Source organism: Miscanthus floridulus, chromosome 14 (assembly GCF_019320115.1).
Source record: "Miscanthus floridulus cultivar M001 chromosome 14, ASM1932011v1, whole genome shotgun sequence".
NCBI classification, from domain to species: domain Eukaryota; kingdom Viridiplantae; phylum Streptophyta; class Magnoliopsida; order Poales; family Poaceae; genus Miscanthus; species Miscanthus floridulus.
The window spans coordinates 58,624,404-58,637,322 of record NC_089593.1 but is presented as its reverse complement, the minus strand read 5'-3'; the positions used below and the strand labels follow the sequence as shown (position 1 = coordinate 58,637,322).

General features: G+C 49.4%; 1 protein-coding gene across 1 annotated transcript; it reads right to left on the bottom strand.

The window, feature by feature from the left end:
• Positions 1-10,146: 10,146 nt before the first annotated feature.
• Positions 10,147-10,911, bottom strand: LOC136503498 (secreted RxLR effector protein 161-like). Its single transcript, XM_066498559.1, has one exon. It carries the CDS (start codon positions 10,909-10,911, stop codon positions 10,147-10,149), a length of 765 nt encoding a protein of 254 aa, XP_066354656.1.
• Between the last annotated feature and the right edge of the window lie 2,008 nt (positions 10,912-12,919).

Here is a 12,919-nt window from a genome sequence, read left to right as displayed (position 1 = left end):
CATGCTCGACGCCAAGAAGACCTCGGCCGACCACCTGGAGATCCTAGAGCTCGAGGCTCCATGCAAGAACATCAAGTCCAAGGAGCACAAGGTGATCCAGCTGGTCGACGGTGATCCCAGCAAAACGGCCCTTATCGGGGCCAACCTGGATCCCAAATAGGAAGACGCGCTCATCAGGTTCTTGAGGAGCAACGTGGATGTGTTCGCATGGAAACCTGCTGACATGCCCGGTGTACCTCGGAACTTGATCGAGCACTCCTTGAATGTCAACGGCAAGGCCAAACCTATCAAGCAGAAGCTACGATGGTTCGCTCGCGACAAGAAGGAGGCGATTAGGGTAGAAGTTACACGGCTTTTGGCAGCCGGATTTATCAAAAAGTGTATCATCCGGAGTGGTTAGCCAACCCGGTTCTTGTACGCAAAAAGAATAATGAATGGAGAATGTGTGTTGATTACACTGATCTCAACAAACACTGCCCTAAGGACCCCTTCGGCTTACCTCGCATAGACGAGGTCGTAGATTCAACCGCCGGTTGCGAGTTGCTTTCCTTTCTCGATTGCTACTCTGGTTATCACCAGATCGCTCTCAAAAAGGACGACCAGATCAAGACATCTTTTATCACGCCTTTCGGCGCCTACTGCTACACGACCATGTCGTTCGGGCTCAAGAACACCAGGGCTACCTACCAACGCGCTATACAAGCCTGCCTCAAAGACGAGATAAAAGACGACCTTGTCGAGGCTTATGTTGATGATATAGTTGTCAAAACCAAGGAAGCACATACCCTTGTTGACAACCTGGAACGCACCTTTGCAGCCCTTAACACATTCCAGTGGAAATTAAACCCAAAAAAGTGCATCTTTGGTGTTCCTTCTGGCATACTACTTGGCAACGTCGTCAGTCACGACGACATACGCCCTAACCCGGAGAAAGTCAAAGCTGTCTTGGACATGAAGCCGCCCAAAAAGGTGAAGGATGTTCAGAAGCTTACCGGATGCATGGCCGCCCTCAGCCGTTTCATATCAAGATTAGGCGAAAAAGGATTACCGTTCTTTAAACTACTCAAAGCATCCGAGAAGTTTGAGTGGTCGGAGGAAGCAGACGCTGCCTTCACACAGCTGAAGCAATACCTTACGTCACCTTCGGTCCTCACTGCTCCCAGAGAAGACGAAACACTCTTGCTTTACATTGCGGCGACTAATCGAGTGGTCTCCACGGCCATGGTGGTCGAGCGCGACGAGCCCGGCCATGTCTACAAGGTACAGCGACCAATCTATTTCATCAGTGAGGTACTCAATGAATCCAAGACCAGGTACCCACAGATTCAGAAGTTGATCTACGCCATACTGATAACATCCCAAAAGTTGAAACATTACTTCGACGGATATCGTGTGGTGGTCATAACTGAGTACCCCCTACGAGACATCATTAGCAACAAGGATGCAAACGGGCGCATCGTTAAATGGGCAATGGAGCTATGCCCCTTCTCCTTGGAATTTGCAAGCCGTACTATAATCAAGTCTTAGGCACTCGTTGATTTCATCGTCGAGTGGACAGACTTAAGCACGCCTGCCTCTCAGGGGCCCGACGAGTATTGGAAGATGTACTTCGATGGCTCTCTCAACATCGACGGCGTAGGAGCAAGAGTCCTTTTCATGTCATCATCCAAGGAGCAGCTTTGGTACGTCCTCAGGATTTATTTCCCAGCATCTAATAATGCCACCAAGTACGAAGCATGCCTACATGGTTTGCGCATTGCGGTTGAGCTCGGTGTTAAACGTCTCTATGTCTACGGAGACTCGGCTCTGGTCATCAACCAACTCAACAAGGACTAGGACACGACCAGCAAAAAGATGGATGCATACTGCAAATCGATCAGAAAGCTAGAAGGCAGGTTCTATGGCATCGAGTACACACACGTGGTCCGAGACAAAAATCAAGCAGCGGATGCGCTGTCAAAGTTAGGATCATCCCGAGCCAAAATCCCACATGGCGTATTCATCCAAGACCTGCTCACGCCTTCCATCGAAGAGCAAGATTCCACGGTCGACAAGCCTCTAGACAAGCAATTGGTGCCTACGGTTCCGGTGTCGAGTACCACCGAGCCACCTCCGACCACTCATGAGCCCAACTGGAGAATACCTTTCATCAAGTACCTGACAGATGGCAGTGGTTACACTGATCGGATAGAAAACGAGCGCCTGATGCGTCGCAGTAAGCAGTATCTGCTCGTCGATGGCAAGTTATGGCGCAAGAACGCAAAGGACGAAATCTTGATGAAGTGTATAACCCAGGAAGATGGCGAACATCTCCTGGACCAAATCCACTCTGGCTCCTGTGGCAACCACGCAGCGTCGAGAACGCTGGTCAGCAAGGCTTTCCGAGCAGGGTTCTATTGGCCATCAGTGATAGCCGATGCAGAGAAGCTAGTCCGCCACTGTGAGGGTTGTCAGTTCTTCGCCAAGAGAATCCACATACCAGCACATGAGATCCAGACAATACCAGCCTCTTGGCCCTTCGCATGCTGGGGACTGGATATGATAGGGCCCTTCAAACCGGCTCCTAGGAAATTTACATGTGTCTTTGTGCTGATCGACAAATTTTCTAAGTGGATAGAATACATGCCTCTGGTACAGGCATCCTCAGAAAAGGCTATCACGTTCCTTGTCTAGGTCATCCACCGTTTCGGCATACCCAACAGCATCATTACTGATCTGGGTACTCAGTTCACCGGGAACGCTTTTTGGGACTTCTGCGATGAAAGGAGCATAGTAGTAAAATACGTCTCGGTGGCGCACCCTAGAGCTAATGGACAGGTCGAGCGGGCAAACGGCATGATTTTGGACGCATTGAAGAAGAGGATGTACAGAGAAAATGACAAAGCTCCCGGAAGATGGCTCAAAGAGTTACCAGCCGTGGTCTGGGGCCTCAGAACTCAGCCCAGTCGTAACACCGGCGTCTCACCATACTTTATGGTTTACGGCGCTGAGGCAGTCCTCCCAACAGATATAGCTTTTAGATCAGCACGGGTCGAGAACTTCGACGAAGGCAGGGTCAATGAAGTGCGGGAGCTAGAAGTGAATAGTGTAGAAGAGAAGCGGCTCTATTCTTGCATACATACAGCCAAATACCTTGCTGTTTTGCGCAGGTACTATAACAAGAACATTAAAGAGCGGTTCTTCGTGGTCGGGGACCTGGTCCTGAAGTGGAAGACGAATCAGGCTGGTGTCCATAAACTCGCAACTCCATGGGAAGGGCCCTTCATGATCAAGGAAGTCACACGACCAACATCTTACAGGTTAGCTCACCTGGACGGTACGGACGTACCCAATTCATGGCACATCGACAAGCTTAGGCATTTCTATGCTTAACTACTAAGATATGTACTCCTCTTGTACTTTCGATTTCATTCAATAAAGCTATTATGATTTCTCCGACCACTCTGATGTGTCACTTCGAATTTTACGGTTATTCTAACTTAGCCATTCAAAGCCGACCACCATTCCTTCCTGGGTTTTCGGAGCAGGTCCTGTCTCCGGTTCCTCCCAACGCGTGCATGGGATCCGCTCTCTACGCTACGGGTGATCGGCAGGTCCCCCCTGGTTTGACTTGTCCGCGTCTATGTGTGCACAGGTCATGCACCTCACACTCCGACCACATGGCAAATTAGGGCCGTACAAACTTTTTAGGATGACATGTCGAGTAAACTGGTACAACTAAACAGAACGCTAATATGTTCTCACTTAGTTACGCCAACACAAGTTGCAAGCTTAAATACGTTTTATACAAAACAAACAAGCTTATGATGATATACAGTTACGTTATTACAAGCTTGCCTAAAGAGGCCCAAGTTTACAATAACACAACTACGTCCTTCTTCTACAGCTCTAGCCTATCCTGTTGGCTGGTCGGGGCACGTGGCACCCGCTGCTCGCTGCTTCCGACATCCTGCTCGAGTCTCGGGGACTCTTGTACTAGTCGAGCTAAAGAGGATGGCCCCACCGATGCCTAGCTGGTCGAGACCACAGGCTTCGCCGGTTGGCTCGCAATTGATGGCCTTTCCAGCTGACTTGTTGATGGCGTACCCTGTACAGGTGTTGTCCCACCTCCACACAGGTTAATGTCGCCAATTATCTTTGAAGACAGATCCAGCTGGGTCATCCGAAGCTCCTCGGCCTTGTCTGGATCTACCTCCTTTGGGTAACCAGCCTCTAGGCGCTTGAGATCGATCTGGGGGTAGTGGGCACGCACCATGCTTAGCACATGTGTGCCTGTGTACTCACCCGCCTCCTTCACGAACTCTTGGAACCATCCCCATGCCTTTCGACATCTCTCGACCAGTCCGAGCTGTGGTGTCCTTGGCACTTCCTCTATAAGCACTGGGTCGATAAGGTCAAGGACAGGCAAGATGCCAGTTGCCACCTCTTGGCACCGGTTCTTCCATGTGTCCCGATCCTCGGTGATCTCTAGGCATCGCGCCTTCCAGCCATCATGATCTTTCATCACGGCTTCCAGATGCTTCTTGGCATTAACTTTTAAAACTGCAAACCGCACAAGACATTAAAATGTCACGCCACGACAAGATAAGGTGGGCAACAGAGTGAGCAAGGCGGTCCCAGAGTTGCGACTGGTCGTGCACCAGTTTCTTGTTGTCTTCCTTCAGGCGACCACACTCTACGGTCACATGGCTATTCTCCTCTTAGAGACGGACTACTTTGGCTTCTAAGCCTGCGCTACAGCTGTTACTACCAACAATGCAACAACACGTGTCATGCACTTGTTGTGATAAAGTGACAACTTACTTGTTTTTTCCTGCTCTTTGTTGCTGAGCTAGATGACCAGGTTCTGGTTCTGTGCCTCTTGCTCTGTCCTCTCCTGGTTGGCGGCTTCAAGTTGGTGGCATAAGCGTTCCACCTCGACCGCCAGTTCTTTATTGCTTGCTGCGATCCCCTCAATCTGGTCGAAGCACTTCTTTCGGTACCTAGCGGTCTTCATTAAGTCCTGCATGTAAAAAAAAGTTAAGTCAGATAGTTTGACTAGGTAGCAAGATCAAGTGGTCAAGCAAAACATACATGGACTTCTGTCACCAGACGTTTTGCCGCTGGCTCAACTTTCACGGTCTCTTCGACCTCTGGGATTTCCTCATGCATAACCCATTGGTCGTTCCACCAGCGTGACACATATACATGTTGTCGCTTGTCCTGGGGATGGCCCAGGACCTCCTCTACTTCGTCCTCTTCGGCCTCTTGTTCGGGTAGCGGCGCTGGTCCGGAGTTTGCAGCCTCTGCGATCACTATGGCCTTCCCACGGGCTGTAGCCTCAGCAAACATGCTCTGTGCCACCTCCGGCTACTGCACCTCGGTGTGGTCTGTTACCCTTGGCACTGACGTGTCCCCCTCAGCAGGGTTAGTGCTCGGAGCACCTATACTTGGCTCGGCTCTCCCCTCGACCACCTGCTCGGGGACTGTTGTCTGGCCGCTCATCTGCTGAGGCTCTGGCAGACTTTCTACCATAGGTTCCTCCATAGCCGGCTGCTGGGCAGTTCTCTCTGACATTGCTGGCGGAGCCATGCCGCACCCGGCTAGTTGGTCAGGATTTTCGGTAGATGCCGACCTAATATATCCGAGATAAGTTCAGACGACAACAGTTTTCAATATAAATTGTAAGCTTACATCAAGGTTATGAATACTTACAGCTTGGAAGCGTGGAATGATGTGGCAAAGGCGCGTCTCCTCGGCCACGCCTGCTCCACATGCTCTGCGGGTGCCACCTGGTCTCCCTCTACGACCAGCACCAGCGTCGGGGCTTGATGCTCGACCCCTTTGCCGCTTGTCCCCTACACTGCAGAGGTCGGCGATGCGGGTTTATTTGGCACAGAGGAGCCGCCTTGCTCCATCGACTCCAGTTGCCTCCTCCTCTTTCGAGGGACGAGTCGAAAGATGTCTGCATCCTCTGTTTCATCGTCCGTCAATGTAAAGATCGCTTGACGGCGCTTGCTGGCCGCCGGCCATTTCCCAGCAGCTCTGGTCGCTATCTCCTCCCCAACTCTAAGCACGGCCCAGTCGATGCCTTCGATCCCAGCGTTGGTCTAGGCGGTTGGGCCGGCAACTTGCGGCCAATCCACACCAGGGGGTGGAGACACGAACACTGCTGCTCTATCACGACCATTAATCTGGGAAACATACAGGCAATAACATAGTAAGTTTCTGTTACAACATTACACTACGGGTACAAGGCAGCATAATTTACCTTTGGGGGAGGTCGGGCCAGCTTGAAAGCGTGCTCGATGTCGCTCAACCTGACATAATTTGGATCGGCTAAGTTGAATAGCTCTCCAATACTGGCTTTGACTTCTATCTTGTCAAGCGCCTCTTGCCTGGTTCTCGTTGGGTCTGCGCTACCTTGGTACTCATAGCCGGGATGTATCCTCCTCTGGCAGGGCTGGATCCTTCGGCTGATGAAGTTCCCGACCACGCTTGGGCCATCTAGTTTCTCCCATGGGATCATCCCAAGCAGTTCTGCGATCTGTTCCAAGTGCTCGGGCTTCTCCGACCAGCTATTCCTCTTCTCTGGAATGAACCCCACGTCGCACAGGGTGATCGTGTTCAGCTCTTCACGGATGTAGAACCACTTCTTGTACCAGTCGTCCAGCGATGTGTTCTAAGGGCAGTGCAAGTACTGGGCTTTCATCCCATCGTGCAGATTGAGGTACACACCTCCGGCTATCTTCGAGCCGCCGCTTCCTTTCTTTCTGCAGACAGAAAAGATGGCGAAAGAAGTCGAAATGGGGCTGGAAGCCACCATATGCTTCGCAAAGATGGATGAAGGTGGAGACAAGAAGAATCGAGTTGGGATGCAGATTGCAAATCCCAATCTCGTAATACAAATAGAGCCCCTGAAGGAAAGGGTGCACTGGAACCCCAAAACCCCGCTTGACGAAATCTTCGAAAACCACAATCTCACCTGGTTGTGGATCGGGGTACCCTTCTCCTTCCGGCGCGCCATCCTGCGAGTGCCTTGTTGTGGAGTACTCCCATGACGACGAGGTCTTCGATGGTCTGCTCGTTGCTTCTTGACTTCCACCACTCCTTCGCCATGACTCCGGCTTTCTTCTGGGCGTCACTCTTCGCCATGAATCCGCCCTAACTGATGGAGGTGGATATGGTGGAGGGATGATTGGTGATGATCTTGGAGGTATTAGGTTTGGCAAGAGGAAGAAGAAGGCTGCGGCGGCAAATGGTAATGGGGATCGATAAAAAGTAACTTACCAGTTCTATTTTATAAATAACCAAGAGTTCGGCCATTTCATCTGCCCGAGATTCTTGGGGGACGTGCGCACGCGCCGCAGACGGTTGTTTTCACAACCTCGAGATCTATGCCAATATATGTGCCCATTCGTTATCAGTGTATGCACCTATTCGTTGCTAGTGTGAGAGGGCCTACACTGACGCACCTCCTTACAGGTGCCAAGCGACTGTTTGTTTGAAAGGACAATAAGGCAGTATGACGTACTATACCCGTCTGCTTTTTTGACCAGACGTGTCAGATTGGACTTGAGAGAGTAAGAAGATAAATAAATACACCAAAAAATAGTACAAGCGGCATTCGTTTCTTCGCTGCATGTCTCGTGCTCAGGGATGGTCCAGACCACTACCGTGCTCGGGGACTGCCCGGACCACTACCGTGCTCGGGGACTGCCCAGACCACTACCGTGCTCGGGGACTGTTCCGACCACTACCGTGTTCGGGGACTGCACAAGCCACTACCGTGCTCGGGGACTGTTCCGACCACTACCGTGCTCGGGGACTGTTCAGAAGAATGATCGACGACTGCTCTCCTCGGCTACATGTCACGTGTACTCACATACAGTCGAGAGGCATTTATTTGGACCTTGCTACAAGGCTTATACTTCTCCTTCCAGCAAGCTCGGGGACTACATCGGTACGATGCACCTGCCGGTGCATCTCGTATTGATTGTACGACGACTGGATTTTTAACTTCAGTTGAAATTCTTTTTAGACCCTAGCACCACGTGCCTACGTCACCTACTACCAGTCTCGGGGACTAAGTGGGCACACTTCACCTTGCGGTGAATGTGTTTATTTTGTCGACCCCTACGCTTTGACTGATTGTCAAGATTACTACTGTCCAAGGGTCACTTACATTTCTTATCAGAAATACAAGTAAGCACACTTGATAAGGAAAGAAATCTTTTTCTTTTTTCTTTAAGAGCACCATGCATTCTTCGGACAACCGGAATCTTCGGCTATAATCGTGGTCTATTGCTCTCAGTTCTGATCAGAATCCTGGCGCATTTGATTGGTCAATGTTTCAATCAGTTGAAGATGACATGAAGCTGGATCGCATTAAGTCGAAGGAGATCCAACGGCGTGTCGCAGCATAATACATGTTGCTCGGGGACTAGCTATGGGGGTATTAACCCCTATACCCTTATAGCTAGGCTTGGGCAGGCCCGGATCAGGGGTCCGGTCCACTAGAAGACGGCGCGCGGCCTGGCCAGCCTGTTCGGAGTCCCGCGTAAGGAGTCAAGACAGATTTGGAGATCAAGCAAGATCTTGGTCGGTTAGAATTTGAATCCTTATCCGGCCACCTATGGCAATTGTAACTGGCTAGGATTAGTTTTCAGATCTGTAACCCTGCCCCCCGGACTATATAAGGCGGGCAGGGGACCCCTCTAAAAAACATCTCTCATTGACATACAACAATACAATCAGACGCAGGACGTAGGTATTACGCCTTCTTGGCGGTCGAACCTGGATAAAACCTCGTGTCTGTCTTGCGTCACCGTCTTGTTTTATGGCTTGCGCATCTGTCTGCGGGCAATCTACTACCTTGGGCATACCCCTAGGTAGACTGCCGACCATATTTCGTCGACACTTGGTCTGAGAAAACTTTAGTTAATAACCAACATAATTCAAACTGGAAAGGTCGTTGGTTACCACGAATGACAGAGGTTCCAGAATCAAGAAGTACCGGAGTGTGATATGAGATGTCTCTTGTAAAGCTTGTATTGTAGCTAGTGGGAATTTTTGCTCCCATTCTGTGCTCATTTAAACTCTATCTTGCCTTTCAAATGTCGGCATATGAAGAGAGTTAGCCCATGTAAAGTGTCTCTCAAATCAAGGCTTTCAATACAAGCATTAAAGAGTAACGGCCACCTATCGTTAAAATGGGTATTACTCTTTTTAGATGACCTTCTAATAATATTAAAATCACCACCAGTTAAAACTGTCTGATCATCTATATTGCATAGCTGGACCATTTCAGTGAGGAAGGCTGCTTTTAGTTCATCTTGTGCTGCTCCATAGGTAGCAATTAAAACCCTTTCAATGCCATCCTCCTTATTTTTAATATTAAATCTAATATGGAATTCACCCAAAGTGACATCCCCAGTATCAAACACTTGGAGATTAACTCTTAAAAGGATTCCCCCAGATTGTCCTTTTGGAGAAGTCCAATTCCAAAAAAAGTCTTTACCACTACAAAAGAGGTAGAGGTCAGTAGTTGAGAAATCGTCTCTACGAGTCTCCAAGACTGCAATGAAATCTAGCTGATAATCACTACTTGTATCATTCAGGAATTTATATTTAGCCAAGTCTCTATGACCTGTGCTATTCCAAAATAAAGCTTTCATTTGCAAAACCATTTTTTTGATTGAGAGAAAGCTGGAATAGTTAGTTTATTTTTCTTTGAAGGCCTCTTCTTTTTTGGCACTGTATGCCATTCAGCTCCAATATGACTGACATCTTTGTCCACGTAATCTTCGAAAATGCCACTACATAAGTCGTCCAGAGTGAGATATTCTATTTCATTATTTTCTTCTTCATCAGACTCTTCTAATGGCTACTCACTGGGTTTAACACACTGGTATGCATTTATCCTATCTAGTTCTCCACATTTAATAATAGAAACTGAATTAAAAACATTTGCTACATTTGAGCCCAAAGAAATACTCACATTTTTAATATTCGAAGAAAAGACTGCATCTGGGACCGATAAAATAGAATTATTCAAACACTTACCAGAGCTAGTCTATGTCTCCAGGTTCCTCTTTGCCACTAGGCGCTCAGCTGTTTCCAAAGAGTCCTCGTCTACTGTGGCTTCCTGCCTTTTGCTTCGTCGAACTAGAGTCTGTGGCAATTCTTGCTGTGCTTACTATTTACATCAAACATGCCGATCTTTCCTCGAAGCTCCTGAAACCGAACGCGCCCGAGCGCTTTAGTGAGAATATCGCCCAGTTGCAGTTCAGTACCAATGAACTCGACGTCGATCAGCTTCCTGTCGCAGCACTCCCGGATGAAGTGGAACTTTACATCAATATGCTTACTCCTGTCATGGTGCACATGATTCTTCATCAACGCGATGGCGGACTTGTTGTCCACCTTGAGCTTGGGTGCGAGGACGGCTCCTCCGACGAGCTCAGCCAGCAAGCGTGCCAGCCAAACTGCCTCGCACGCAGCTCCAGCAGCCGCGATGTATTCCGCCTCGCAGGACGACAGCGCAACCACCTTTTGTTTCGCCGACTGCCATGCAATCGGCCCACCGGCAAGGAAGAAGATGAGGCCGCTGGTGCTCTTCCAGTCGTTGACGTCTCCGGCCAGGTCACTATCGGAGTAGCCCAGCAGCTTGGGAGTGCCTTCATTCTTCCTTCCTAGATGATAGTGCAGGCCCGAATGCACCGTGCCTGCCACGTAGCGGAGAACACGCCTCACGGCGGCGAGGTGCTCTTGCCGTGGTGCCTCCATGAAGCGACTGAGGTAACCCACTGCATACGCCAGGTCGGGTCTAGAATTGCACAAATACCTGAGGCTCCCGATGAGACTACGGTACTCAGTGGCATCCACACTTGGTGTCGACCCTTCCTTCAACAGCTTCAACTTCATCTCCATGGGTGTTAATGTAGACGGGGATCCCGATCTTCCGTCAGGTTCAAGATAAACAACGATTTGTTCGGAGAGCGACACACCGATCCGGTTTCAGATCACAAAGACCCGAACCCTGCAACCTTAGCACCACGTCTCCTCTGGTTATCAACCGTGTCACAATCCGGTTGACCTCGCCAAGAAGGCTAATCCTTGCTGCGAATCGAAGAACACAAGCAAGAACAAGATAAAAAGCAACTCAATTAAAGTGACAATTGCAGATGAATGATTAAGCACTCGGAGTTGGGGTCTTGCAAACCGATAACGGAGACTGTTCAATGACAGATTGATCTAAAACAAAACCCAAACCCTAAACTAGGTGGTGGCTACTGATTATATAGCCTAAGGGACATCCAAGGATCCCTCTTCACGTCCTAAAGGTGTCCCAACACGTTACAAGGCCCAACGGCCCAAAAGAAGGTGTTGCAGCACCGTGACATATTCTGGATGCTGACTTGTTTCGACGATTCCCGTTGATTACGAAGAGCTTTTGATGTGAAACTACTTGGATTGGCTTCCTTATCAAATTATCTTTCCATCCATATGTGGATCATCAAAAACGGAGTTCAGATGCGTCCTGGGAGTCCGTTTTATTGCAGACTAGTCCTGATGGCCGAGGCAGACTCGAACTCGGATTGGACTGGGCCTCTGGCTTGGCTTGGACGTCCTTGCTGGCCTCCTAAGGTGGTGGCCAAGGAGGAGGACGTCCAAGGCCATCTCTTAGGTGTTCTCCATCTTCTTGGGGCATGCTCCAACTTGGGCCTGGGTCCCAAGGATGTCTAACAAGCCCATGACGACAGTGTAGCTCCCGCCAGAAGTAGCAACAGAATATATTGCTGATTTGGAGGCCTTGCCGACGTGATATTGAGATGGAACTAGATCTATTTGAAAGCTTATCAAATAAGCTTTCCATCAAGTGCTCATTGACCTCGATCACACTCCGGATGGATGAGTTATGGCCTTCCCAATGAGGCACTGTCGGGCTGCCGACGAACCGAAAGTTCAACTTTGATGAACTTCCATTATGAAACACATTTGAACCTACAATCAAATAGTGACATGTACATGTGGAACCAAGTGAATTATAACCAAAGCCACTATGCAAATGTAGGAACGAGCGCACCTTATAATCATTGTTCGTATTCGAAGGTGCCATGTCCTCATCAGGTGTGGTGCACACTTGTCAAACATAGCACTAGGTAGCTCAAGGACAGACCACAGATCAGTTGAAGTCGATGCCGTTCACAAAAGTTGGTTGAATTTGAGGTGAATGGAGACTTTGATATTGACCGGACGCTGGACCGGATGCATAGGTGCCGCGTCCGATCAGCAGTATAGCTCGCGCAGCAAGGAAGTCTTCTTGATCGAATGCTGGCTCCTTGCCCGAACCAAACGCGCAGGTACCGACCAACTATTGCAGCAGGGTATCGTTGTAGATAGCTGACTGGACGCAAAAGAGGAAAGTGACCGGACTCATGTGTTGCCGTGTCCAGTCAACAATAGTAAGCATCCAGAGAGGAAATTTATGGAACGGACGCGTCAGGTCCAGGTGGATCGGACGCTGTAGTGGGTCCTGTCTCTCTAATGGCCTCCTCTAATAGGATGACGCAATGTAGCCGTTCGCTATTGACCGAACGCGTCTGGTCACTTTGACCTGAGCGTCCGACCACCCCAAAAATGCTGAGTTGGACCCCAATGGGTATGTTTTGAAGTGGGGAGTATAAATACTTCTTCCACTCGTCCAACTTAGTTATCTTGCCCATTCATTCAGTTGAGAAACACCTTTGGAGTGCAAGGGAGAGCAAGAGCCTAGTGGGGTGATTGAAATTTGAGAATCCAAGATTAAGGACCTCATTAGTGCATAGGGAGTAGCAAGTGTGCATCCATCTTTCTCATTAGGCTTGTCTTGGTAAAGTGAGAGTTTGTGCTTGTTACTCTTGGTGATCGCCATCACCTAGACGGCTCGGTGGTGATT

Bases quoted from the DNA above. Each gene is read 5' to 3' on its own strand.
- LOC136503498 (XM_066498559.1), bottom strand. From the start codon at position 10,911: ATGGAGATGAAGTTGAAGCTGTTGAAGGAAGGGTCGACACCAAGTGTG.